Source organism: Apteryx mantelli, chromosome Z (genome assembly GCF_036417845.1).
Source record: "Apteryx mantelli isolate bAptMan1 chromosome Z, bAptMan1.hap1, whole genome shotgun sequence".
Classification (NCBI taxonomy): domain Eukaryota; kingdom Metazoa; phylum Chordata; class Aves; order Apterygiformes; family Apterygidae; genus Apteryx; species Apteryx mantelli.
Window position 1 is genome coordinate 58,945,341 of NC_090020.1, and position 25,513 is coordinate 58,970,853.

The 25,513-nt window shown below is 34.6% G+C and overlaps 1 protein-coding gene across 3 annotated transcripts in view; it reads left to right on the plus strand.

Moving 5' to 3' along the window:
• The window catches only part of FCHO2 (FCH and mu domain containing endocytic adaptor 2), an 86,019-nt gene that overhangs the window by 13,578 nt on the left and 46,928 nt on the right, over positions 1 to 25,513 (plus strand). For all 3 annotated transcript variants that reach the window (XM_067316195.1, XM_067316196.1, XM_067316197.1), the window contains exons 4-8: positions 962 to 1,103; positions 1,192 to 1,344; positions 4,857 to 4,961; positions 11,219 to 11,317; positions 12,789 to 12,885. In XM_067316195.1, coding sequence (XP_067172296.1) covers positions 962 to 1,103; positions 1,192 to 1,344; positions 4,857 to 4,961; positions 11,219 to 11,317; positions 12,789 to 12,885 — 596 coding nt within the window. The remainder of the gene's footprint in view (positions 1 to 961; positions 1,104 to 1,191; positions 1,345 to 4,856; positions 4,962 to 11,218; positions 11,318 to 12,788; positions 12,886 to 25,513) is intronic.

Genomic DNA, 25,513 nt, shown 5'->3' on the forward strand with positions numbered 1-25,513 from the left:
GAATGAGACTTTTCAATAATAGGCCTATTCCATAGTTTAATTAAAATTTTATACACAGGGTATGAATTTAAAAGTTAGAATGATTAATGGATGTTTTTTCATTAGAAAGATAATGCCAGCAGCTCAAACTTCTTAGATGATGCTAAAGATTTTTTTTTTAAATTTGTGATAATCCCAGCTGGAAATTTGGAGAGCTTTCATCAGTGGATAGTTTGATACCAGTTGTTGCTTCTCTTCAGAAGTTCATTATCCGCATGTAACCTTGAACATCAGTGATCTAAAGGCTGTCTATGGTATTGATTTTTCAGCAGCACTGATCAAGAAACTGTGGTAGGAGCATATCTGTAGAATAGCTGAAGTAGTCCATTCAGTATAGAAATTCGGATTTGAGGCATGACCTGACCCCACTGTCCTTTACCATATGGTTAATCTCTGTTGATAAGTAAATCACTTCTAGACACAGACCATCTTTGCCAATATATTTTTCTGCATCTTACTGCTGTGATGATTTAAAACAACTGGAAAATCAACTAGCCAAATAATTTTTTTTTCTTTGTGCTATTCAAGTATATACATAGAAATATTTTTCCATGTTAAAAGTTTTTTAGATTTTTCTTTTTGAGCTGATCTTGCATCATCTTTAGGAATAGCACTTATCATTCATGTGTATTGAAGACAGGGAAGATTGAGTGAACTTCCACGTTTCACTTGTATTGACCCTACGTGACTAATGAGTGAAAAACAGCACACTGAAAATTTAGTAGATACTATTCCAAGTACAGTTGGAACGTATTTAACAATGTAATTTATAGCAGTTTGGAGCTATTTTGTTTGTTTCAGTTTTAGGAACAGAGCTGAACTTTTGTAAATGTATTGCTGATACTGTAGCACTATAAAAAATTGTAGCTGATCAAAGGGAGAAAATCCAGATCAGCATTAAATATATATTTTTTTCCTCTAGGACATTTGCACCTGTTTGGGATGTTTTCAAAACCTCAACAGAAAAACTAGCAAGCTGTCACTTGGATCTTGTACGAAGATTACAAGAGCTAATAAAAGAAGTTCACAAGTATGGAGATGAACAAATCAAAGCTTATAAAAAGGTTATTAATTCTTCATATGCATGTTCAGTCACTTGTTAACATTAAAATTAAAATGGTTTGTTTTTGACAACTGTGTGATATTTGACAGACTAAAGAAGAAGTTTCAGGAACATTGGAAGCAGTGCAAAATATTCAAAGTATCACTCAGGCCTTACAGAAGTCAAAGGAAAACTACAATACGAAGTGTGTCGAACAAGAACGACTGAAAAAGGAAGGCGCAACACAGAGAGAAGTTGATAAGGTAGTTTTGTTTGTTTTGTTTAGATTACAAGGAAGTTTTTGTTTTGTTTTTGTTTAAGATAGGAGTTTTTTTGTGATCATCTGCTCATGCAGTAATTCCGTTTGATGGCTTTTACAGATATTGTCTATAATTGTTTCAGCATCTATTATGTTTTTGGAAAAAAATTTTGTAGGTAAATATGCAAACATTCAATGCCCTTGTTTTTGAATTAAGGAGTAGAAAGTTCTGTCCCTTCAGCTGAAACAAAGTAGCTAATTAGAGTATTTGAAGTCTGTTCCATTGAGAAGAAAAACGAGTTAATGTTACTTTCTGTGCTAATTTAAGAGGTTCCAATTATATGCACCAAAATCCCAAAGGATGAGTATCCTGATGTTGTATTTAGTATTGTTCTTGGTTCATTGGGCAAGTTTGATCCATTCAAGAAACATAGGTAGTAGAGGAAAGTGGCCATGTTTCCTTGTCTCTGACTATGACTTATCGTTTTAAAACTTGGTGCCTCTGCCTATTTTTGTTTGATTTGTCTGATCTGTCTGGGACTCTGCCCTTGTTAGAATGGTTTAGTGCCTTTTTTACTGCCATGTTGGATAAGTGGATGGGAGAGTTGATTATCATCTTTTCACTCATACCAAAGTGACCCTTCTGAGCTTGTTCTAATTGTTTTGTCTTTAATGTAAACCTAGCTTTTTTCCTACCTTCTGTCTCAACTGACAGGCAGTGTTGGGTTCTAGGAATGAATCAGAAATGTGTAGGATGACAGGTTATTTCCCGGTAGACTATTCAAAATGTAATTTTTCAGAATTCTTGTAAAAAGATTAAAACTTTTCAGTAGGAAAGGTTGAATTTATGGAAGGCTTGCTTTTAAGAAACAATATTGTAATCCCTTGTCCAGCAGAAAACAAAAACTGTTCAATCTAGACTGTCTACCTACTGAAGGAAGAAAGAGGAAGCACCATAGGATGACATACATGAAGGCTTTCATCTACTATTTTGTGCATATTCCCTCAATACTTTTGTCAGAACAATTAGGCCATAGTTGAATGCTCAGCTAATACTTCAAAAATAATGTTTCCAACGAAGGCTGTTGACTGTGGCCATCACATTCTTTCCAGTTATGTCTTTATTCAAATTCACGCTTATCATTTCAGAAAGCCGGTAGCAAAGGTTGTTTGGCAGAGAATAGGTTTATTACTTTCAGCAGAACATGAAAAATGTTTGTATCAAAATCACAAGACAGCTACTTTATCACAAAGCATGAAATAACATGATAAAGAAGCAAATGTCTGCTAAGAGCTTATTGTAAGGCCAAATATTTGGAGAAATGCTTTATTGAAGAATCTGAGGAGGAATCTTATGGTGAGATATGTAATTTCATTAAACTGACTGAAGCCGAAAGTTAGTGTTAACTTGCGTAATAATTTCCTGTTGTTCCCTGGCATGTCAACTTCTCTATTTATAATGACTTGCCAAAAAAGTGTTGACTGATCCTCATGCTTTCAGTTACTGTAAGTCTGCTAAATAGAGTTCTAGCAATCGCTACACCTGAGAATACACACATCCTGTTTTCAGAAGAGATTATTGGTTAATCCTGTAGCGTTCACATTTAACCATTTTGTCTATCTTGCTGAATAATCACTTTCCATAAATGCTCTTCAACACATACACTGCTGATTCTGCTCATACTTAGACATGGTTACAAGAGGCAGAGAATGTTTCAGTTTTGTGTCAAAATCCCATGCATACATGGTTTCAGTTACATAATGCTTCACAAAAAAATATGATTTTAAAAGTCTTGTAACTTTGCATTTCCTTTCTTTTCAATGATTAAATTTGGAATCATCTGCAAATCAACCTTAACTTTTTTTGAAACTGAGTGTTTATAAAGCACTTTGTACATTTGGTATAGTAAGTGGCATTTGGGAAACACTGTTTTCTTCCTGGGAATTCCCCTATGTGGAGCTGCAAGAGTGAGAATAATGAAGTAAAGTTCGGGGGAAGTAATTGATGTTTGATACATCCTGTCATGCCATCCTTAATGCCTAAAGGATCCATATACACATTCTTTATATAGTGTAGTATTTTCAAGTTGCCTCTGTTGTGCTGGATTTAGAGGACTATGTGAGCAAAATCTGCTTAAGTTGTCTCTGTAACTGGAAAAATGCTTGTGGAACTGCAGCTTCAAATTTTCTTCCTTTGAAATACTGGTTGCTGTTTTCCTAGCCAAATGTGTGTTAACACTGTACTATTATTCATGATTTTCAGTTATTTTTCTCTTTAAAACCCAAAATAAAACTTCCTCTTTCCAGAGGGCATCTTTATTTTCATTTCTTTGAAAGTCATAGATAGTGTTCAGCTTTCCAAGTAATAATTTACTCATTGCAAATGAGAAGTAGTTGCCATTTTTACTGTGGGACTGATGGCATTCATTTGAAAGAAGGGAGGAGAGCTATTTAGAAGCAGAACAAATAGAAAATATATATTATACAACTATCTTTAGTGATGTCTTTAACAATTCAGAAATATTTTTCAATTTTAACTGATGGGAAATTTGAAGGAGATAAACTTGGCATGTTGAGCAAAGAAGCCATAAAACGTTGATGTTCAAGAGAAATAAAATATATTTTAATTGATTTTTAAATTTGAAGATGAGATAGCAATATTATCAGAGATTCCAAAAACTTCATGTCCTATGTGTCATGCTATAAACTTTGAAAATAATTTTCTCTACTAAAAATAATCACTTAAATCAGTTTTGCTTTTGATGTAATTTTGGGATTCTCCTGTATTTCTTTTTGTCTTTTAAGAATGTTAAGCCCACAAAAAGATAATTTTGGTTAATGGGAACAAATAATGAAACAGATTAATAAATTATAAAGCCAAAAAGGACCATTGTAAACAAATCTGAGCTGCATAAATCTGCCCATCAGTGTGGTCTTCATAACTCTTTGTTTCAAATATCTCCTCTTAGTTTCCATTGATGTACGGCCTGTGCTTTTCCCTTGAATGTCTTTTTCCTTATTTTTCTTCTTTCTGTTCTAAAGAAAAAAAAAAGTGCCTCTTTTTTTACTGTTGACTCTTTCCAAATTGTACTAATTCTCTGTTTGCACTGTATCCCAGCCCTGCTTTCTTCCTGTTTTTTCTGCATCTTTGACAAAAGAGCTATTTGGTTAACTTCAGCGCTAAAAATGTTAAAATGTTGATATCAAAAGTAGTACTTTATAAATTAGTCATTGCTGAAAAACAACAGGGATTTAAATGGGATAACTACTTATTATGCATCACTTTGTTATCTTTTGAAATGGTTATATGGTTTATGTACAACTTCGAATAGACATCTCTAAAGGCTTGAATCTGAATTATTTGGTTGTGAAATTTTGTTATGACATTTCACTGTTTTGATATGCACCTGAATTTTTTTTATATAAGTCATCATAGGCTTATTACTACTAATGACTTTAAAAGCATTGGAACAGACTGGGTGTGTAACATTTGACAGCTTTTTTTAATTTCTATAGGCAGCAGTTAAATTGAAAAAAGCTACAGATACCTATAAACTCTATGTGGAGAAATATGCTGCGGTTAAATCTGATTTTGAACAGAAAATGACAGAAACTGCACAGGTAAGTGTTACATTAATTCAGTTAGCTTTTAAAATAGATCAGTAGATTTCATTGTCTCTCATTCAGATTTGATCTGAAATCAAAGCTTTTGGAAAATCAGTTCAAGATAGAATGTCCTTTGAAAACTGACGTGAACTACAGTGTCAAAAGTAGTAGGGGCCTGAAAGGCAAACATTGACTGACCATGTATATTGTAATGATGGTGTCACTATATAATCCATTTAAGTATTAGCACTCTGGAAAGTCTTCTTGAAAAAATTTTTAGGAAGAAAGCAAAATGAACTTCTGGAAGTATTGTAGATGTGTTGTGATAATGTGGGAAATCCTGTGGATTGCCGGTGGGGCAGAATTCAGATAGGAGTTTTAGTATTGGGATCCGTTGTGCTTTTTCATTATTATTCCAGCAAAACACTTCAGTAACAGCTTGTTAAAGTGCCTTCCCAAGGTTTATTTGAGGTGGTCAAAAGCCCTTATATCTGTTCAGATTTCTGTGTATTTTTTTCCTTACTTTAAAAAGATGTTTTAATCTGTATTCCAGAGGATATCAAGTTCTCTGTATGATTTTTATATGCTGCTTCATTGTATATTTTAAAGCTTTTTTTTTTTTTCCAAATCTGTTAATAGCAAGCTTTTTTTCACTTTCAAGATTTAAAAAAGTAAAACACACCTTTTTTTTTAGCGGTAATGGTTTAGTTGAGGACTGCTTGGCATATTTCTTTGTATCTATTTCTTTGTAATAAAGCTTTTACAAGGTGAGAATTTTCTTTTGGTTGAAAGTTCTTTGTGCTTTTCCTTAGTTTCAAAGGATTATTTTTAGGTATGGAAAAATTATTAGGGAGATTTAGTCATATTTGTATTACTAAAGTAGAAGTGGAAAAGTGTTACAGTTTTTCATAACTCTGTGGGAATGAAGATTTTACAGCATGGGGATTGTGTAAGCTGACATGTGAAAAGCCACCCTGTTGTAAACTGTAAACTGCTTTCCTACTTCCAAAATCTCACTAGAACTAAATCTAGTTCATCTCTGAATAGACTTTGAACACAGCTGTTACAGAAAGGATACCAAATGTATTACATACCAACCCCCCACCCCAGGCATTTGTGCTGAAAAAGAGTTCAAGCATACTGCTGCAAAATTCTTCCTTTACATGACTTATATTAGGAGTCTTGTAAACCCTTTAATGTAAAGGTGTCAATAGGCATCTTTTTTCCAGTATTCTCACTAGGTTCTGTTTGGAAGAGTTATACCCCCTATGCTTCCATTTTCCATTTGAGTTAAATTCGGTTAAGTACATTATTTTTCTCTCATTTTAAAAATATTTGTCATTTTAAATGCTCTGTGTGTGTGTGTGTGTGTGTGTGTGTAGTATGTAGCTGTGCCTTCTTTGGGTAAGACAATGTTGATTGCAGTTCTTCACTGGTATAGAAAGGCTTTATAGAGAAAAATTCACCAAGAAAAATTCATAGTTACCATGGTGGGCTAGGTTATATGGTTTGTTGTACTTCTCTCTCTCATCTCTAATGTGTGAGACTGTTTTTTTTTCCAATATATATTTTAAGTTAGTATTACTGTCAAAAGCAGCAGTTGACCTCCTGCCATGCCTCTGTCTTTGTCAAGTATGAGGAGCTGCACTGGAGAACTAATCCAGATAAACCTAATGTAGTAAGAAGAGTTGGTTTTAACCCAGAACAGTTCCCAGATCCAGTTTATTAAGAGGTCACACAAGCATTTATGGTGACACAAAGGAGGCAGCAATGTGGAGCCAAGGGTGGGGACTTGCATCTTTAAGCATTAGTGCTGGCTTAAAGTGTGTGACGTTGTGTCCTGTACTCACCTGAATAGGTGTCAACACTATATATTTACATCTGTTGCTTTAGGATTGTGTGTGTAAGGTGAAATATTTGTGGATCAGTTGTGCTAGCCAATTTGATAGGGGTTGGCGTTGGCATGTGTGGTTGTGATCATTTGAGAATTTTGAGACTAGACTGCATTTTTAAATAACTAAAAATACTTGAATGTATTTTAAAATCTTAATTGTTGGAAACAAGCATAATATTACGTTAACAAAAGAATCTTTACCACTGAAGTGTAACATTCCTCCTGGAAAGTTTCCTCAATAAGAATAGGTGGAAGCGCGCTGACATGTGAACACATACTGCTGTTATCCAGAATGGGAACTTTTTTGTAGTGTTCCTGATAACGTAACTATTGTAATTGCTCAATAAACGTTCCAGTACCTCACCACTGTGTAGTATGTATAAATTACAGTGCAGCCTGACTTTTGCTGTAGGCCCCCCTTTTAATACTAAGAAATAAAGTAGAACCAGAAAAATACTGAACTGTTTTGATGTTTTTTTCAGATCATATGCAGCTGTGCTCTTATGGATTGAGCTAGAATAATTTAAGTTCTTGCCCTGTTTGTTATTTTGCTTGTTCTGGAAGTTACCAAATCCCCATTGAAATAGATCCTGTAAAGGCTTCTGATCCATTTCAGTGCAAGTTCAGTCAGGTTGCTCTAATCTTTTAGTCTCACAAAAGCTGTCTGCTGTCCGCTCCCTGCATTGCAAGAAAGAGACTCTCTTTGTAGCAGTTAATTTATTGCTCTCTGAAACAATAAGAAAATGTTTAACTAATACAACTTTAATAAACTGGCCTTGCTAAACTGCACTGTAAACTTGTCTCCAGTGAGGGAGAAAGCTGTGAGTAATGTGTAAAGGAGTTCTTGTTTAGAACGGGTGTAAGATAAACATGAAGAGTGTTTGAAATGGGTTTCATTGTCAATGAATTACTGAAGGAAAATACAGGGGCTTTCAGCAAGCAAACTAGCTGGGCTTTTCATTGCATGCTAAAAAAAATCCATTTGAACAATCCACTACCACAAAAGAATGAGAAGTGATTCAGCTTGTTTTGTACTTAGAGACCGAATATGAAGATACTTTTTGCTCAGTTTTCTTATTTGTGTTATTAGGTAGGTATTAGATATTAGGTATATAAACCTGACTGAGATGTAGAGAGAAAGATGGTATCTTTTTACTATACCAAAAGGCTGTGTTAAGGCTGGGAAAACCTGACCATGCTTTTAGGCTTTTTTTTCTTTTTTTTACAGAAACAGTACAAAATTACCTCTCATTGCAAACCACATTTGTCTTATGTGCTTAGTTCCTTATCTGCAACAACCTTTTTACTCTAAATTTAAAATATCCACTTAAGTTAATGGACAACTGGAGACTTTATCTTCCACAGCTACTCATATTGGAAAATAAAATTAGAATTATGCCAGTGAAAGTCCTACCTATGGGACTTGTTTGCAGTATCAGGGTGTAGCTGCATTTACAGTTTGCTGGAAGGATTGCCACTTTATGTCATAGGAAAAATAGCAAAACTCCTGAAAATGTGGAAGTCCCCTCTCCCCTCCCCTTTTAAAATCAAACATACTGTAGATTGTCTTAATTTAGGGTATATTTCACTTGAAATTAGTAGCTCTGAAAACAAAATAAATGAATGTGAGCATTCTTAGGTGTTTCAGTGCAAACTCAGTTGGCTGAACTTAAATCTCTCTTAGCTGTTCGGATAAAATTGTTCTGAGGACACTAACATCTTGAGCTGCTGTGGCTATATTCTGAGTAAACATGTAGTAATGTCCTCGCTTAGCTGTCCTCTTTTCTTAGTTTAACTCTTCAGCTCCTCTGCATTACTTTTGCTTATTTTTTTTTCTTTTTTTGTCATTAACTATCTTGCTTGCAGTTATCAAAAGGGAAATGACTTGTGATACGTGAACTTGAGAAGTTGAATTGTGAAGCATGATCTTGCTAATCTTGAGTTGCAAAAATCATAGGTTATGCTGCAATAAACATGAGATGTTTCAGTTTGATAAAGTGTAAAAGCATAGTTCATTTTCTGTTGTTCAGAAATTGATGTGACATTCTTCATGTTGAAAAATTTTGTGAGAAAAGCTATAGTTCTTCTATGCAGTGGTTATATAATTGTTAAGAAAATATAACATCTCATTATGCCAGTTATCCCACCTGGCTAGAAGCTTTTTTTTTTTTTTTTTTTAATCACATACAGTCAGTCACTGGAAAGGATCAAATAGTTGAAAGTGTTAAAATATCCTTTGAAAGTCTTCTGTGTTAACTGGAACTGAGGAGAGTTGACTGGAATTCTTTGCTGTTGAGCAGTCTGCATATAAATAAAGGTTCAAGAAAGTAAGAACTCTTTACAGTATGCATTTTAAAACTTACAGGAAAATGTGTTTAAAAAAATAGCATGCTTGCTTTAATTGTGTGTGCTGAGTTGGACAGCTAAGGATACTGTTGATGACAATTTTTTCATTTTTATTGTAGCTTAAAATGCTAAGAAGTGACTTGCATTTGTGTTGGGTCATTAATACCAAGATTCATTTCAGTACATCTTTTCAACATGGACTGATCTTTCAAAAATTTAATCTCAAATATGTTGTTCATATGTTCAAATAAACAATTCATTTAATGGATTATATCTATGGTATGAATAATGTTAGTATTATAGTTCCTAGATAGCCTTAGTCTTTGATCAGAACCCTTTTGTGTTATGCACTGTACGAGGCCAGATGGCTTCTATTTCAAAGACTTTGAATATTAAGCATAAAACAAGAAATAAGAAAATAATGGGGTAGCGGGGGTGGTAATATCCACTGACATATTAGACAAAATCTCTGAATGGACAGCCACTTAGCCGTTTTGATATGCATTATAGAGAAGAGCTTGAAGGAGGATGGTGCATCAGTTTTGCAGGCTTTTACAGGGAGCTTGAACCAAACATAAAGGAAGCAGCATTGGCATAATCTCAAAAGTTCACTCTGAGTTTAAAAATTAGGTAATGCAAACAATCTGGAAGGTCACTTGCATACAGGTGTTGACACATTGATAGTGAACGAGAGAAGATTTTATAGAGATGGCCCATAGATAGCTTTGAAAGCAAAATAATGTAGTTTATATAATCAGGCAGCTAGTAAAAGCAGGAAGGTCAAAGAAGAGGCTACAAAATTATGAGGATGATCATAAGCTCTGTAATCAAGAAAAGGCTTCTGGAGAAGAATTTTGATCTACTTGATTGATGACTAGAGAGGCATATAAGTAGGGCAAGGAAAAAGAAACTGAGTTTAGGAGATAGGCATGAGATAGAGGCATTTGACTTGTTTGTCTGGAGTTGTTCTTGTGTTTGTGGATCAGAGTACCAGGAGGTGAGAAATGTAGAGAGAAGATCCTCAGAGAACCCTATAAAAATGGAAGAGAGGATTAAGCGGTGTTCTGAAGGACACACTTGAAGGGCATTTACTCAAGTAGGAAGAAAACTAGGAGAGGGCAGGAATAAATATAGAGCAAGATTTCAAGAAGATTATGGTTGACTGTTAAGGAGGGTGAGGAGAGTATGATCTTTGTCTAGGAAGGGATCATCAGAGACTGGAATCGATTTTTACAACAGGTGTCAAATGGAAGCCTGGGAAAGATGGAGCTGAAGGACAAATTCCAGACAGTAACTGCAAAGACAGTTTACAGCAAGTTTAAAGATCAAACAGATGAATCATATTTAAAGATGCAAATGATGTAGATTACTAGAAAAAGAGAGAGCATGTGTGCATTGTGAGTGGGAGGAGGAAGTGTTAAGGAGGAGGTGCAAAGGAGATCTAGAAATAGGATTTGGGGGATTAGATGAGAAAAGGAGATGAAAATCTTCAGTAATGGGGAAAGGAGTTTTTTAAACACCCTTCATCCCTATTTTCTCTTGGAAGAAACAGGTGAGATTTTGTATAAGGAGAAAAAACAAGATAGGTAAAAGTTTAAAGAATAAGTCAAGTGGTAAAAATACAGCTATGATTGTTTACAGTATCCTCTGCTACATGCAAGCAGAAACACTTTTCCTTGGAAATAAAATGTTCTATAACACAATGTTGTATATGTGAGGCATTAGAAATCCTTGTTTTTAATAGTGTTGAATTAGCTATTTGCTGATATTTATGATTTTTAAGCACAACAGAATTTGAATTATTCTTTAAAACCCCAATAGTTGAATAGTTCTAAATGGATGTTATGTTTCTAAGTACCTTATTTAGTAACTTTGTGAATCCAAACCTTCCTTTCCTAAACACTACTTACCATGACCAAGATCTGAAAAAGTAATTGCCTTTTTTGCTTAGTATATTTCATAATTAAAATTTAAGAGTTAGTATTTCAAGGATTGTTTTCATTATGAATAATTACTTGTATCTGGTTTACAGAAATTTCAAGACATTGAAGAAACACACCTTCTTCATATGAAAGAGATTATAGAATCATTGTCAAATACCATAAAAGAAATTCATTTACACATAGGAGAGGTAATTTTTATATGAATATTTATTTGGATTATAATATGCATTTTTCTGAACTATTTAATGGAACATTTCTTACTGTCTTGGTGATAATTACAAGATCACATCTTTCAAATGGTAGTAACTTTTTAAACCAGAGGGAGTAGGAGGAGATAAAGAGAAATGGTTCAGGGATTCAAGCAAGATTTTCAAGCTGGTTTGGGTCTTTTCACCACAAATATCAAACATTATATGAGTACTGAACTTGTTTATAAGATATTTGAAGGAGCTTTCAATATCTGCTAAACTTCCATTTTAATCTTTTATTTAAATAGCATATTAACAATGATGCTTGTATGTGTATTAATTCTCTTTCACTATTCAAACCAGTTTCTGAAAATTCTTATTAAATGGATCATCATCTTATATTGTTCATTGTAGTGGAAATTTTTTTCAATATCTAAATTCAACGTGAGCTGAAATTTTTACTGCTTCCTGTTACATTTATAAGTTTAATATCACAAATTTTACTGAATAAGTAAGGTTGAGTAATTATTAAACTTAGTGTTAAACAGAAAATAATATTTTGACAGTTTAAAGAATTTTTAGTTTATCTGAAAATCTGTTCTCTAGGTATTAAATTAGCACTCATTTCGCACACAACTGGGATGCTTGTGCTTTTCTTTAACCAAAACTTAAAATCACATCAATCTGAAAAGTTTCAGAACTTCAGATACATTTTGTTTTTTGTGAGGAAAAGGTCTTCAGTAACAGTATTAAAAAAAGCTTTGTACTGTTTCTTTTGATGCAGCGGTTTGGGTTTTTTTAAGTAATAATCCTTATAAATAGTCCTTAATTTTTTGATGTGTTAAAATGTAGTTTTATTTGTGAACACTTCGAATTTGAGTCACTCTGCTCCTCACTTAGTTTTGAGGTTTTCTGCTAGTGTGTGATGATCACAAGAGTCCTGCTGTTTATTTCTAAAGCATATCTATACCACACTGTTGGAAAGACTTTTTAGTAATAGCATGTGTTTTCTTCTTTGCCAGATCAAAACATTACAACAGTAATGCTTTTACTCAAGCAGGTGGGACCTGTGATAATGCAGTGGTAAATGTTCACACCCTTACTGGTGCTTGCTTAAGAGACTGCCTGTCTTTCTAACATTGTAGTGGGACATGCTACTATCAGAAATTCAGAAAACTATATATACAAAAGTGGTTTAGACAGAAGAAATGGAAGTAAATCCTAGACCAGCCATCAAGATATATTGTTTCATTCCTCATTTGTATATGTTCTGGTACACACACTTATTAACGTTAAAGTAATGAAGGGATTTTCTTGATAAAATGCCTGTTGATTTCTGTAAGCCCTTTAATATGTTTTAGAGGGCAATACTTTGAAGATTAACCCTAGAGAAAATCACTTTTTAAAGCTAATCACATTCTTTCAAATGCTGGGTTTTACCTTCCTTTGTTTTTTGGGTTTTTTTTTGAAGGTGCATGAAGAGTTTATTAATAACATGACAAATACTACAGTTGAGAGTTTAATACAGAAATTTGTTGAGTCAAAAGGAACTGGCAAGGAACGACCTGGTAAGAGATTAACATAAAAGAACAGGAAATGTTAATTTTAAAACTGTGTCAGTTTCCACTCCTAATACAAGGTCAAACCCCATTTGTTCGTGTGTGTTACGTTTGCAATGTATTTGCTAGCTGGAGTTCCCATAATTTGTTAGCTTTGATATTAAATGATTCATAAAAATTTAACACATAATTTACTGTATATGTGTAGTTTGTGTGTTTGTTAAGCATAGTAGTTTATAGAGCTGAGTCCCTGTATATAGACCTTCAGAGAAACTCTTAAACTGTAGTGTTGCTTAGTTCATCAGTGAAATTTGTCAGTGAACTTAAGTTCCTTTCACAGGCTTACTCTGCTATGTGCTTATGCATAAAACTTATCTCCAAATTTTATTTAAGAAGTTTATGGATATATTCAGAACCAGATGACTATAAAGCTGCTTACAGAACTGTTGTAACAGTTGCATCAGTTTATTTGGTTAATATACAAAATCATGCATTTTAATAGATTATTTGTAGGTTATTTGTTTTCTCTTTACTAAGAAGTAAACTTATAGTACTTTCTGAAAGCACTGCTTGTTGGTATGCTGTATAAGACTTCCCTGGATTGGCATAAGAAGAGAATCTAATAGTATGTGTATCTATCATTACAGAAAAATTACATGATTTGCTTTAATATTTGGACATGACTATATGGTCACTTAGATATGCGATTACAGGAATTAGGGAGTACCGCTTTTCTTTTAAAGCTGGGAGTCCTGGCTAGCATCTCTGCTGTTTAAATACAGAAGCTCATAGTTTTTTCAGAGCAAGGTTAACATAATAAGATGGATCTTGAGCATTAATACTGAATTGTTAAATAAGGTTAGTGGGTATCTTATTATGCCTCTGTTAGGTTCTTTAATCTGGCATTGCTTTTATTCTCTGATCTGATAATGCCAATGCACGAGTAGGCTGAGGTAAGATTGTATATGGAACTATTTTTTAATGTTTCCTGTAAATTTTGCAATTTTTCAGTGAAGAGTAAGAAGGAAACAGCATGAGGTTCAGGGATTCAAGCTCAGTTGGACCAAAGACAGGACAGATGTGAAAATTCAATATTCACACCTTTTGGACTAGCTGTTACCAAGATGTCATGGCTGTGTACTTGTTTGCTTCTTCACAGAGTTTATCAAATCCCATTTGTATTCTCTGGGGTCAGATTAAGCTTTGCTCATACCAAATTTAATTTCTTCAATCCTGCAACTATTTTGACTGCAAAGAATTTTAAGGAAAGATTGCATTTTTAGTGTGGAAATGTATACACTTTGAATTTTTTTCTGTAAAGTGTCATTATTGTATTTATATAAACATTGTCAAGTAGCCATGGTACAGAGGGAAAATATGGGCAAATTCTGCAGCAAAAGAATATGAATTAACAAGAAGTTGTGAAGGTTCAGAGATAGGAGGTAGAAACACTGTGATGTTAATTTTGGTTACCACTTCTATTGTGTTCACTTTATTAACTTAAAATCAGATCTACAGCTTTGACAATTACAAAGAATTAGAAGGCAAAGTGAGATACTGGTTCTCTAAGAATGAAACAGAAACATGCAGTGTTGGAGAGACTGCCTTTTTTTGATTCAAAAAATACTATTTTGCAATCAACAACTGTTCTTAATAGCAAGTTATTCTAACTCATGAAGCAAACACACTAGAAGACTTTCTGGGATGTGAATTAACTCACTAGGGTGGAGAAGGAAGAGGCTTCTCAGTTAAATCTTAAAGTATTCAGTGTAAAAATGAAAAGTATAGCTGATTTGCTATAGGGGAAAAAAAAGTAGAAAAAATATCTCATGGCTGTCACAGTTACTTAAAATTCCAGTCTTGAATCTTTTGGAAGGAAATACTTTAAAAATCCCCAGGACTATACAGGCTTTCTTCCTTCAGTTCCTAGACCCTTTTTTTCCTACCATATTATTTGTGAGCTAAAATACTAAATCAGTTGGTGAGTGGTATTCTGAAATACTGAATTTGGAGAACAAATTAATAAACTAAAAGAATAATGAACAACAAAGTATATTTTAGTTTGTTTGAATACATTTTAGCTGTATTTATAATATTTTAAACCAGAGTTCATTTACTTTTATTTACATCTGTAAAAATAAGAATGAATCTGAGAGAAAGCACTGTAGGAGGGCTGTTTTACTGTGTGGATTATGAACAATTAACAGCAAAGCTTTCTGAATATAGGCAGCTCTCATCTCTTAAGCTCTCATCTGCATATTTGAAACTTCCCTGTCTATCTCTATGCTTTCTATTCTTTGCTCTTTATAAAATATTATATGGGCTCCCTCTGGTGGCTAATTTGTTACCTTAAGACTCCTAACAAACAGGGACTTTCAGAGTTTAGTACACTATTTTTCTAGTACAAATAAAGTTCTTTCAACTACTAATGCTTTGCAGGTTTTAAAAATTCATTTATGGACTTCTTTCCAATGGCTCTTTTCTAACTGCTACCTAAGTTACTTATCTAGTTAGCTTTACCAGCTAATTCCTACTAAATTTACTTTATACATTCTTTAAATTTTTTAATATTAATACAGTATTTGAAGAAGTTGTATTCACTTATTTTCTCAATTATATTCAGCGTAAAGAATAGCAACATAAATGCAGTTGCAAATCTTTTAACTATAAAAAAATCACTTACAAGTGTGAAACAGTGTATTTGAAAAATGGAAAGAGAAGTGGCAAGGCCTGAATAATTATTGGAAGAGTAATACCTTTACCTTTAATCTATTAGTGTGTTACACCTTCAAGTCAGGCATTGGATCAGAATTTAATATGTTCTCTGGATGGTTTGTAAAAATCAAATGTTCCTGCTTTTTGGTCTACTAGCAGGTTTGATGCCATCAGTTGGAAGATGTTTTTATCACTGATAGGGTGCTACCAAGTTGCCAGCAAACAATTAGCCGTGTATATATATTGACCTATTACAGATTAATCAGTTTTCTGTTTGTGTTGAGTTACTGCTCCATGCTCCTCAGAACATTCACCAATAGTTTGGTGCAAAATGTCTATTTCTTGCACCCAGCGTGTATGTTATATCAATGGCAGAGATGCTGAATGTCCAGATTAGTGACATACTGATGTCTTCTAGCCTTATTTACTTAATCTTCTAATCATCCGTGAAGAATTTGGTTTCCCCTTTGTTACAGTATGAAAAGTTGATTCTGCATTAAACAGAAACTGCTAGGAAGTGTAATCTCATGTTCTTCCAAGGTCTTCTGTCTGAAGTAGGCAGGATATTATATCATGCATTTAGCGGTATTCTCAAATACACGTATAGCTGTGGTATAGTCATGAATGATTTTCCATTTTTAGCTACTGGGTTACTGTGCTCTATTCTCTCATGTGTGAATCAGCTGTGCTTGTTTGTCCCTATCTTAGTTTTTGCCCACCACAGTTTACCCAGAAGCTAGCTTTGAAGGCCAAATGAGATGCCTCAGCTGTGCTGCATTATTTCTGTTGTCTAACCAAAAAAAAAAAAAAGAACAAAAGCCAAATCTACAGGATTTGTTTTCATGAATTTGTTCTGATGTCATTGTTAGTGGTTGTTGGTAATTTATTAAATTGTTGATATTATTTTTGCTTTTTTTCTTGAAAAATTAATGAAGACGGGGAAAACAAAAACTTTATTGTAATACAGACAACAATGGAAAGCCAGATTCCTTGGTGGCTCCTTAAGTTTCCAATAAAACAATTATCTGCAGATGTCAATTATTACATGTGCTGTGCCATTATTCAGTGTAAGAGAGGCACTGGGTCATCTTTTCACTATACATATATATATATATATATAATTCTTTTTCATTGGTTTTGTGCTGTCTGGATCCATCTTTCACAGTCAGAATCATCCAGAGCATGTTTTGCTCTGCAACTCTGCCTTTTTCATCATATAAGTAGGTAGTGAAAATCTGGCAAAGAAGAATGAGTTGCATGCAAGTTCTCTTCTAGCTGTGCCAGTACATGCATTTAGAATTGGGACTGTGGCTAGAATCCAGAGAGTCCTGAAGGAGAAAACAAAGACATTATTCAAGATGGGAGAGTAAGATGCAAGCCTGTGAAAGTACTACTTGTCTCTTTTTGCTCTTCATCCAATAAACTTGAACTTTATGAAGGAGCAAGAAGTTGTTTGGGTTTGTTAAAGCATTGTAAAATTAATGCCTGCAAACCCATCAGCTCTTTGGATTAAACGATAATAGAAGTAGTTGACAGTGTTTGTCATTTATGATTGCTGTTGATCAGCCAGCACCGGCTCTTGCATGTAGTAAAACATTTTGTCCCCCTTGTCCTTTCAGATGCTAGAAATAACAGTATAAGTCCTTTCAATCAAACGGTGCCAGGATGCTTGTATCCTTCCACAGATAATAGGCAGGATTCAGAACAGGACAGATTTATTGTCTCTACTCCTTTTCCACCCTCTGCCAAAGCCAGTAATTGGTAATTTGAGCAGTAATTGACCATCAGTGCTGGTAAATAAATGTTTTGTCTGTGGCTTTTTGGAACTGCTGAAACCTCTTTGCGTCATTTGCCCATGCAGAAAAATTGGCTCAAAGCTCCTGTAACTCCAGTCATGGGAAAGTTTAAGGTCGTGGGTGTCAAATGGAGATACTGACTCAAAAAAAAATTTTTTTTTTTAATCATTCTGAAATTCTTCTCTTGGGAAGACTATTTAGTATTCTAGGGTTGAGAAATTAATCTGTGACTTAGGACAGCTAATGTCAAGATCTTCAGTGCCTCACAAGAGAGGTCATATCAGAAAAATACATCCTGGCATCTTTGTCACTGTGCTAGAGATCCTTGTTTGTTCTGAGGGAACACATTTGGGAGCTCTGTTTCTGGAGTCTTAGCCCAATTCATATTTTTAGGTCTTACCAAATAGTGGTTAATTTAGTCATGGCATTCATGCTGAAAGCAATGTCCAGTTTTCACAAGCCTCAAAACTGTTGATAAACCATTATGTTTACCATTTGGATGGCAATCAAAACGATCTAATCTAGATTAATTTACAAGTTTGTTAATGCTGCCAGCATTGCCTGTAGCCAAAGTCATAAAGTAGTAAGTGTTTAAAAAACAAATTCTATCTAGGCTTTAATGCAACTGATTTCTTCATTCATTTAATTCAACTGAATTATTGTTTATTTCATTAGGATAATGTTTTATGTGCTCGTCTGTTGTAGGGGGTGTTAGCGCAAAGTTCAGGTGTGAATTTATGGCATGCTATCAGGCATTCTCAAGCTGTTTACATGAGCATTTTAGTCTGTCCTGAATGCCTGTGGAGGACTGCTTATGTATTTTTCCAGAGTGAATGCAAGAGCACTGAAGTGAGCTGCACCACTGTTGGGAAGCTAGAGCAAAGTACCTGGCATGCAGTAAATTCACAGTTGTGCTTACTCCGGGTTCCTGTCCCTATTTAAATTAGTATATTGGGTTAAACAGTGCATCTTCTGTCTGATGAAGAAACTTACAAGGTGACTTGAACAGGATAAAAGAAACAAAAAGGGTTAAGAACCATTGTGTTACTCATAAGGAATTTTAGAAGCAAGTTTGTCCTTTTCCCAGGGCTTGAGAAACAAAATAAGGGCCATAGAATATTGCAACTTGCTTTGATTAAAGCTGCTAGCTTTTTATGTACTTGAATAATAAACTGTGCTTTGAGAGAAAGACTTGAAACAGAGCTGGGCGGGGCATTTTTTTCCATGGGTTAGTTTGATAACATGCTAGTTTATAGGGTTTATGAAAATGCTTTTCTAAGAAGCTAAACAGCAACAAAGTAGTTGGAAATAAACACTGAAAACAGTTAGTACTAATTTTTGAACAGCTCTGCATGACATCTTTGAGCTTCTTTTCCTCAAGGAAGTATAACAAAGCAAGTATTTTATGTTCTTATAAATAATTTTCTTTATATTTTCTATAAATATTTTGAATATTTTAATGCTGCCATCACTTATGAATAGGTGCTTAAATAGCCAGAAGTGTCTCAGTTTCTCAAGGCCCATTTCCACACTTAATGAACAGTCTATGTGGAAGGCCAGCCGAGGAAGGATGTTTAGTTCATCAACACTGGCAGTGCCCAAGGGATTCAGAGAAATTGTCTCTATAGTAGTCCATCCGTAAAGATGTGGAAACTTATTTTTTAAGCATGTGTACTGTAGTTCTTTGTTAGTAGACTTACATTGTTGGAGTCAGAGTAGAGCAGCAGGTTGAATCTTTTAACATGAAAGCTTTTTAAGAAAAATGTTGTTTTAAACTAGAGAACTTAAACTCCAAACCCTGTATCTTGTTGTATGTTCTCCCTTTCTAATAAAATTGAAATAAATTCTAAACTGTGCATATAGTATTCTTGCACTTGTCAATAAGTTGTACTGCACTGAGTTGCACTTCTAATTAACTCATAATTTCATTGACTGTAACACTGCAATATGGTAGTACTTTATACCAGGACAAACTACCATTGGACAATTTCTGCAGTGAATTGAGCACTGGGTAAAACCAGATCTGCATGTCATTCTCTTTGTTGTTATTGTTTGGTTTTCTCCCCTTCTCTTGAACAAGAATATCTACTCTGGCATTTGAAAATGAATTCTCACTGGACTTAATTTGTCTTTGTGCATCCGTGGTGGTTCTCAAAGTGCAGACTCTCATCAGCTTTCTCTTCAGTATCTTTTTGTTGTCTTCGTAATTGTCACAGATCAGCTGGGTGGCCTTCTGCATACAGTGGCCTTCTGCATCAGTAATTCCATTTTAAATGATGGATATTGATTTTTCAGCCTTTTGGCAAGTGAAGGTGCAGTGGGGTACCCCTTGACCTAATGCCTGAGTTGTATGAGGGCAGGAAAAGAAGGAAATGTCTAAGCAATAGCATAATGAGCTAGCTGCATGGACATTTTCCCTCTTCTTTTGCTATCAAGCTAATTTATGTGAGAAATTAAGTGTTAAATATTACAGAAATGCCTGGAATGAAAATTTCTTGATGCTTTCTTACAGGTCTATGTGTTTAACACGAGTACTCTCCCATCTGGAGTTTGACTTAAATGATTTTTAGACTTACATTCTTTGTCCCTAAGCCCATGTTCAAACATAATAATGAAATTTCAAATTATTATCTTTTATTAATAGATTTGTCATTTAAATTTTTTATTTAGTGTTAAAATGGGATTTGTTTTGAAGAATTTTTTTCTATTTTTTTTGCCTTTGGGAGAGAGAGGTTTTTAGCATAAGAGTATAATAAATTTTTGAATATTGAAAGACTTTACATCCTCCTGCATTTCAAGAATTCCTTTGGTTTTAAACTGTAAATACTCTTTGGGAAAACTTGTTACATTTTAAACCAAAATTTTTCCAAGTTTAATCTGAAGTTTTATTGAATTTAGGTGCATTGAACATAGTGAGTTCAAGTGCCCTGTGTATGAGAACACAGTGATGGTGGCTCTACATGTTCTTGAAATAGTTGTTACTAGCATTAAACTTCTTCCTAAGCCTTGGGAGTTTAGTTTCAGGATGCCTCTCTGTTTTCGTGTCCTAGCTGGTACAATCCTTCAGAGTACTGTGTAGTTAAACTCTGTATCATTTTTGATAGCCTTTGTTTGGTTCAGGAAGATTAGACAAAATGGAAAATCTGGATCTTGTCCCATATACTTATCCCTTTTACAGCTACTGACACATTTCCCTGGTACTGTTTAGACATTTCAAAGTCCAATGCAAGGTTCAAAAAAACTAATATTATGTGTGTTTTGTGTAAGTCTTTAAATGGCAGGACTTATTTCAAGATCAAATCTATATTGCCTTGGATTCTAAGTAGCTCTTTGGTCATAAATGGAGGAGGAGAGGGAGGCTTTGTAGAACTCCAGAATACACGTTTTACTCATTGTTATTCCTGTGCATTCAGCTTTTTTGTCAAAGAAGCTTCCCATGTACTCCATGCTGCAGAAAAAAAGTACAGCAAAAAGCTGCAGTAGTGGTACACCAGGAAGAATTTCCCTTTGACTTTTTTTGTGCTTATTGGTGATGCATGTTTGAAAACTGTCATATGCTAAGCAATACTTGCTGTTTTGTAGTTGGGGTGAAGAGGTAGTTAACCATGTATTCTTCTCTTCCTTTCCCCACATGTGAACTCTTCTGTACAGGTAAATAGGAAAGCACTTTTAAATTTTCCTGCTTTGTAGCATTTTAAAATTCCCCTAAAGAGGACTTTGTGTCTATCAGAAAAAAAGTATTAAGCCTTCTTTTTTTGGGGGGGGGGGGGGTGAGGGCAGGAGGGAGGGATCCCATCATGGTTTTAACCTCCTAAGATTTCCTGGGTTTTATTCAAGACTTCAGTAAGAGGGTTCAGAAAGAAAGACTTCTTTCTCGGTTTACAGTGGCAATGTGTGATTGTTGCAAGGATGTGTTTCCAAACAGGGATATAATTTAATGTATTTATAATGTAGTTTTCCAAAAACTTAACTGAGTATTCTTTGAGAAGAAAAGTACCTGAATGTCTCTGTGTATTTCTTTCCTCACTACATTTCTTGCATGTTCTGCCTTCAGCAGGTGAGTCACACGTCATGCAGTCAGGCAGAACTGTTACAGATACTTTTATTTATAGACTAGGTTTACGCTGTCCTGCCATTTCTCAGTGTTTCCCTTCCCCCACCTTCCCAGACAGATTTCACATGAATTGTCCACTTGCAACCCAATTTGATGCAGAAGTAAAGGTTGCAAAGATTTTTATAAAAAATGAGAAAGGTAGAGATGAGGGACACAAATTACTCCTGCCATTTAAGGGAAAGGCAGCTGTGAGTTTTCAGAGTCAGCAGACAGCTGAGTCTGTGTATGTGCGTGTGTATTTGGCCAGCCCCTCAGCCTGTGGATGGTTTAAAATCAGCAATGTCTCCCATGCTGTTGTGTATCCAGCCACAAAGGAAACAGAGGATGAAGTTTAAGTGTAAGGCAGGAGAAGAAGAGACAGGAATGAGGAACACTGAAAGAGAGTGGGAGTGCTGTGGAGAGAGGGACTTGGGAGCATAGTGTTCTGCAGACTGCCCTAGTTTACATTAATTTTGTTGTTCACAGACCTTGTGCTTTCATAAATTACTGCTGAAGCTTCCACCGTTTGCTGTATAATCTTGTGTTGCAGGATAGTTGGATCTCTGTCTTTTAAACTTTGCCTTGTGTATGTGTTAAAGGTTTTGTTGAAGATTTTCTTATCTGAGCGATAAAAATGATTTTCATTGTAACTGAAGATGCTTGTCACCTTTTCCTTTTAGTTTAGAGAAATGAATCTGCTGCCTCCTTGCTGCTGATAAGCATCCTAATAGATCATAATTAATTAAATCTTCAGATTCAAACTATTCAGGTTATGATTCTTTCCTGCTTTGTTGGGGCTCTGCAAGCCGTAGGGAAGTGCTGCCCCTAGAGAGCAGTGTGCTTACTGCATTCATGGCACTTGGATCTACAGTGTGTTTCCCTTTACCTGCTCAGCTAAGTGCAGGACTGGAAGCTTAGTAAGAAAAACAGAGTTAGATTTTATGACTTCTTTAGTGAATGCAGGCAAAGTACAATCTCCATGTATGTTAATTTTTTCATCCAAAAAAGACTTCTCTCTGAAGTGCTGCATGTTGCTACTGATGATTGTCATTATTTATGCTGCCATTATCCCCTCTATCTTTTCTTTTTGACAGAAAAGGCAATACTGTAGTTATTATTTTTCAACATGAATTGAAAAAAGGATTCAATTAAGTCTTCAGTATCTCTGGTAGGCTGCATATATAAGCATGAGGATGTAACAAAGAGTGGTCAAATTCACTGATTGTTATAGCAGAACCATGTAAAAGTTCTTTTTATAGAATTAGATGTAAGGATGTAATTTTATCAGTATTATTTCAATATTTTCCCTCAAATTGGCCTGTTATCAGGCTAATTTTTTATTATTTCCTCTCCCTCATCCTCTTTGTGGCGAAGTAGAGCTGACTGAATCCACAAATTAACATTTGCTTGAGGCAGTCTGGTACTAACATGATAAATAGATTGCAAATACGTGTTATTTATCTCTAAGGTGGTAATAGCCATTCATCTTTATACTACATTCCTACAAAAAAGCAGTGCTTGGATTTGAAGTTATACTTTTTTTTTAATCTATTCTAGAATAAAAATTGTTCTGGAAGAAAAATTTTTTTCTATATCTTTTGAAAAAAGTACTCTTCTTTATTGGAGAGGTAGTGAAAATGAGAAGTTGCTGTTAGAAGAACTACTGTTGAAAAAATGCATTTTGGTTTCCTGGTTTCTGAATCTGAAAATTCAAAAATTTTTGATAAACATGAAACAGGATCATATGATAGCAAGAAAAAGATTGCTTTTATGTTTGTGTAAACACAAAATTGACCTTTGTGATGCAGCTTAACATCTAAACACTAAGAGCAGTCATTTGTTCTGACAGCAGAATTAATTGAGGCTAAACCATTCGAAATTCCATTTGTATCAAGCTGTTCATTAGGAATTGCTCTCTGGCTTTAGCGCTGTCAGAAAAATAACCTGTTCTGCTATGATTAAATAGCAGAATGATGGTCGGTCCACTGCATTTGAGAGAGAGGTTGAATAAACTTTCTACTGCGGAAACAATTGAGAAGTGACACGCTGCAAGGGGGGTCAGCATGTGCATTGATATCCGGCTGAGCGGTCAACTGGCACTGAGCCAGGCATGCAAAGCTTTGCCATTTGAAGCAGCATGTGAAGCATGTGCAGCTTAAAAAAATTTGTCCTCCTTTCATGCATGATTTGCTATAAAAGAGAAAAACTTTTGTTTTATTAAAAACAAGAATATTGTTTGTTATCTTATTTGTAACTCCAAGTACATATTTGCTTTTTTTTTCTTCTTTTTTAAGCTTTTGGTTGAAACAGATATGTTAATGTTTATATGCGTGCATGTGTGTGTGTAAACTGATTCCTTGCAATGTAGAGGGGAGGGCAGACTTTTTTTTTTTTTTTTTTTTGAGTGCCTGAGTATTTCCAGTTCCTGAAAGTGAAACATAGTTAATAAAAAGATATGCTTGGAAAGGATAACATTTCTTTTTCTGTCGTACATACTTCCCTTAAGCTAGAAAGGAGACAGTTTATAAAAGCAGATAGAAATGTAAAACAGATTGTAGTATGAAGTTAATTTGTTGAATTCTTGATTTGTTTACCTTTTTAGCTAGGCAGGATTTTCCAGTTTATTGATACACTTACTGGGGGCTGCTTTTCAGAGTATGACATAATATTATGTTTTCCTTCCTAGTAATAGTAACTGTCTTTTGCGTTTGCCTTCCTTCTTTGTTTTAAAATCCAAACAATAAACCTTTTTTCCCCCCCTCTATTAAGAGAAGTGCAAATGATTTTATTCTTCTGATCTTAGCTAAAATTGTTTTCAGAGTCTCTCCCTCACAGTAAACTCTAAAAGTTGGTTTTGTAACTGTTTTTCAACAAAGGTTATCAACAAAGCACTCGACTGTTTTCAAGACAATTGCTGTCACTTTGTAGATAAATTAAGTAGCATGCGTAAGGTTGTTATTTATAAACCGTCTTTTTTTCATTCTCTGTGTGTCTTCTAAAAATACTCTTCCATAGACAGGGGCTAATAATCTACTGGATACTGTTTTATATTTAACACCGCCATTACATCAGTATAATTACATTGTTTTTTTCACTAATCTTTGAATAAGATCAATATCTCCTTATTGTTAGTCACCCACTTTGCCTTTCAGTGTTGTAAAAGTCTGCATGTTCACATACCTCCTACAACCAAAAGATGGTGTGTATATCATCTGAACGTTCTAGGAGATAGCTCATGAGCTGCAGACTCCCTCTTGTTTAACTTATGTCAGTGCCATTCATTGGAAATGGTTAGATTAATTATAGTCAGACTTTCCATTTATTCAAATTATTTTCCCCCTTTTCTATTCTAGCAAATTAAAGTTTCCTCAGTTTCAAAATCTTCAGAAATGACCCACTCCTGAATTGTTCGCTTTGGTCTGTAGTCAGATAGCAGCTGTCTGTTTCCATGTGTCCGTAGCATCAGCCCTTTGCCTTTTCTGCCATAATCTGTATCTATCGCTGCTGGTGGAATGCTGTAAGCTAGAGCAACTTGTCTTGGAAAATGTTTTAGGATGTTGCTTGGTGGAAATGTTTATATACAATTAGAGGGGTTTACTGATTTTGAGACCCTTTCCCTTTGTAGAATACTTAACCAAATTGTCATTAACATCCTAGTAGGTAGGATATGTATCCTTCAGTGATAGAAATCTAGATCTTCTTATTGCCTTCTGTTGTAAAGGCTAACCTTCACTTATGCACTACATTATATTTTTGCTATTCTGTGTCTGTAGAGTATTATATACTATTTTCAAGTTTACATGCAGGTATTTGAGATGCTTAAGCCAATGTATTGCCATTTTATAGTTCAATATAAAAACAGGCAAGCAGATTATAAAAACATTATCTGGAACCTGAAACTGTCCATGTTTAGTCTGACAGAATATTAATTCAGAGACTTTTGCAAGAATTGGACTCTCAGTTATTACTTTTTACTTACTCAAGTAAAGGTTTTAAAATATATTTTTTTTGATGTTCACAATCCTGCTTTAGT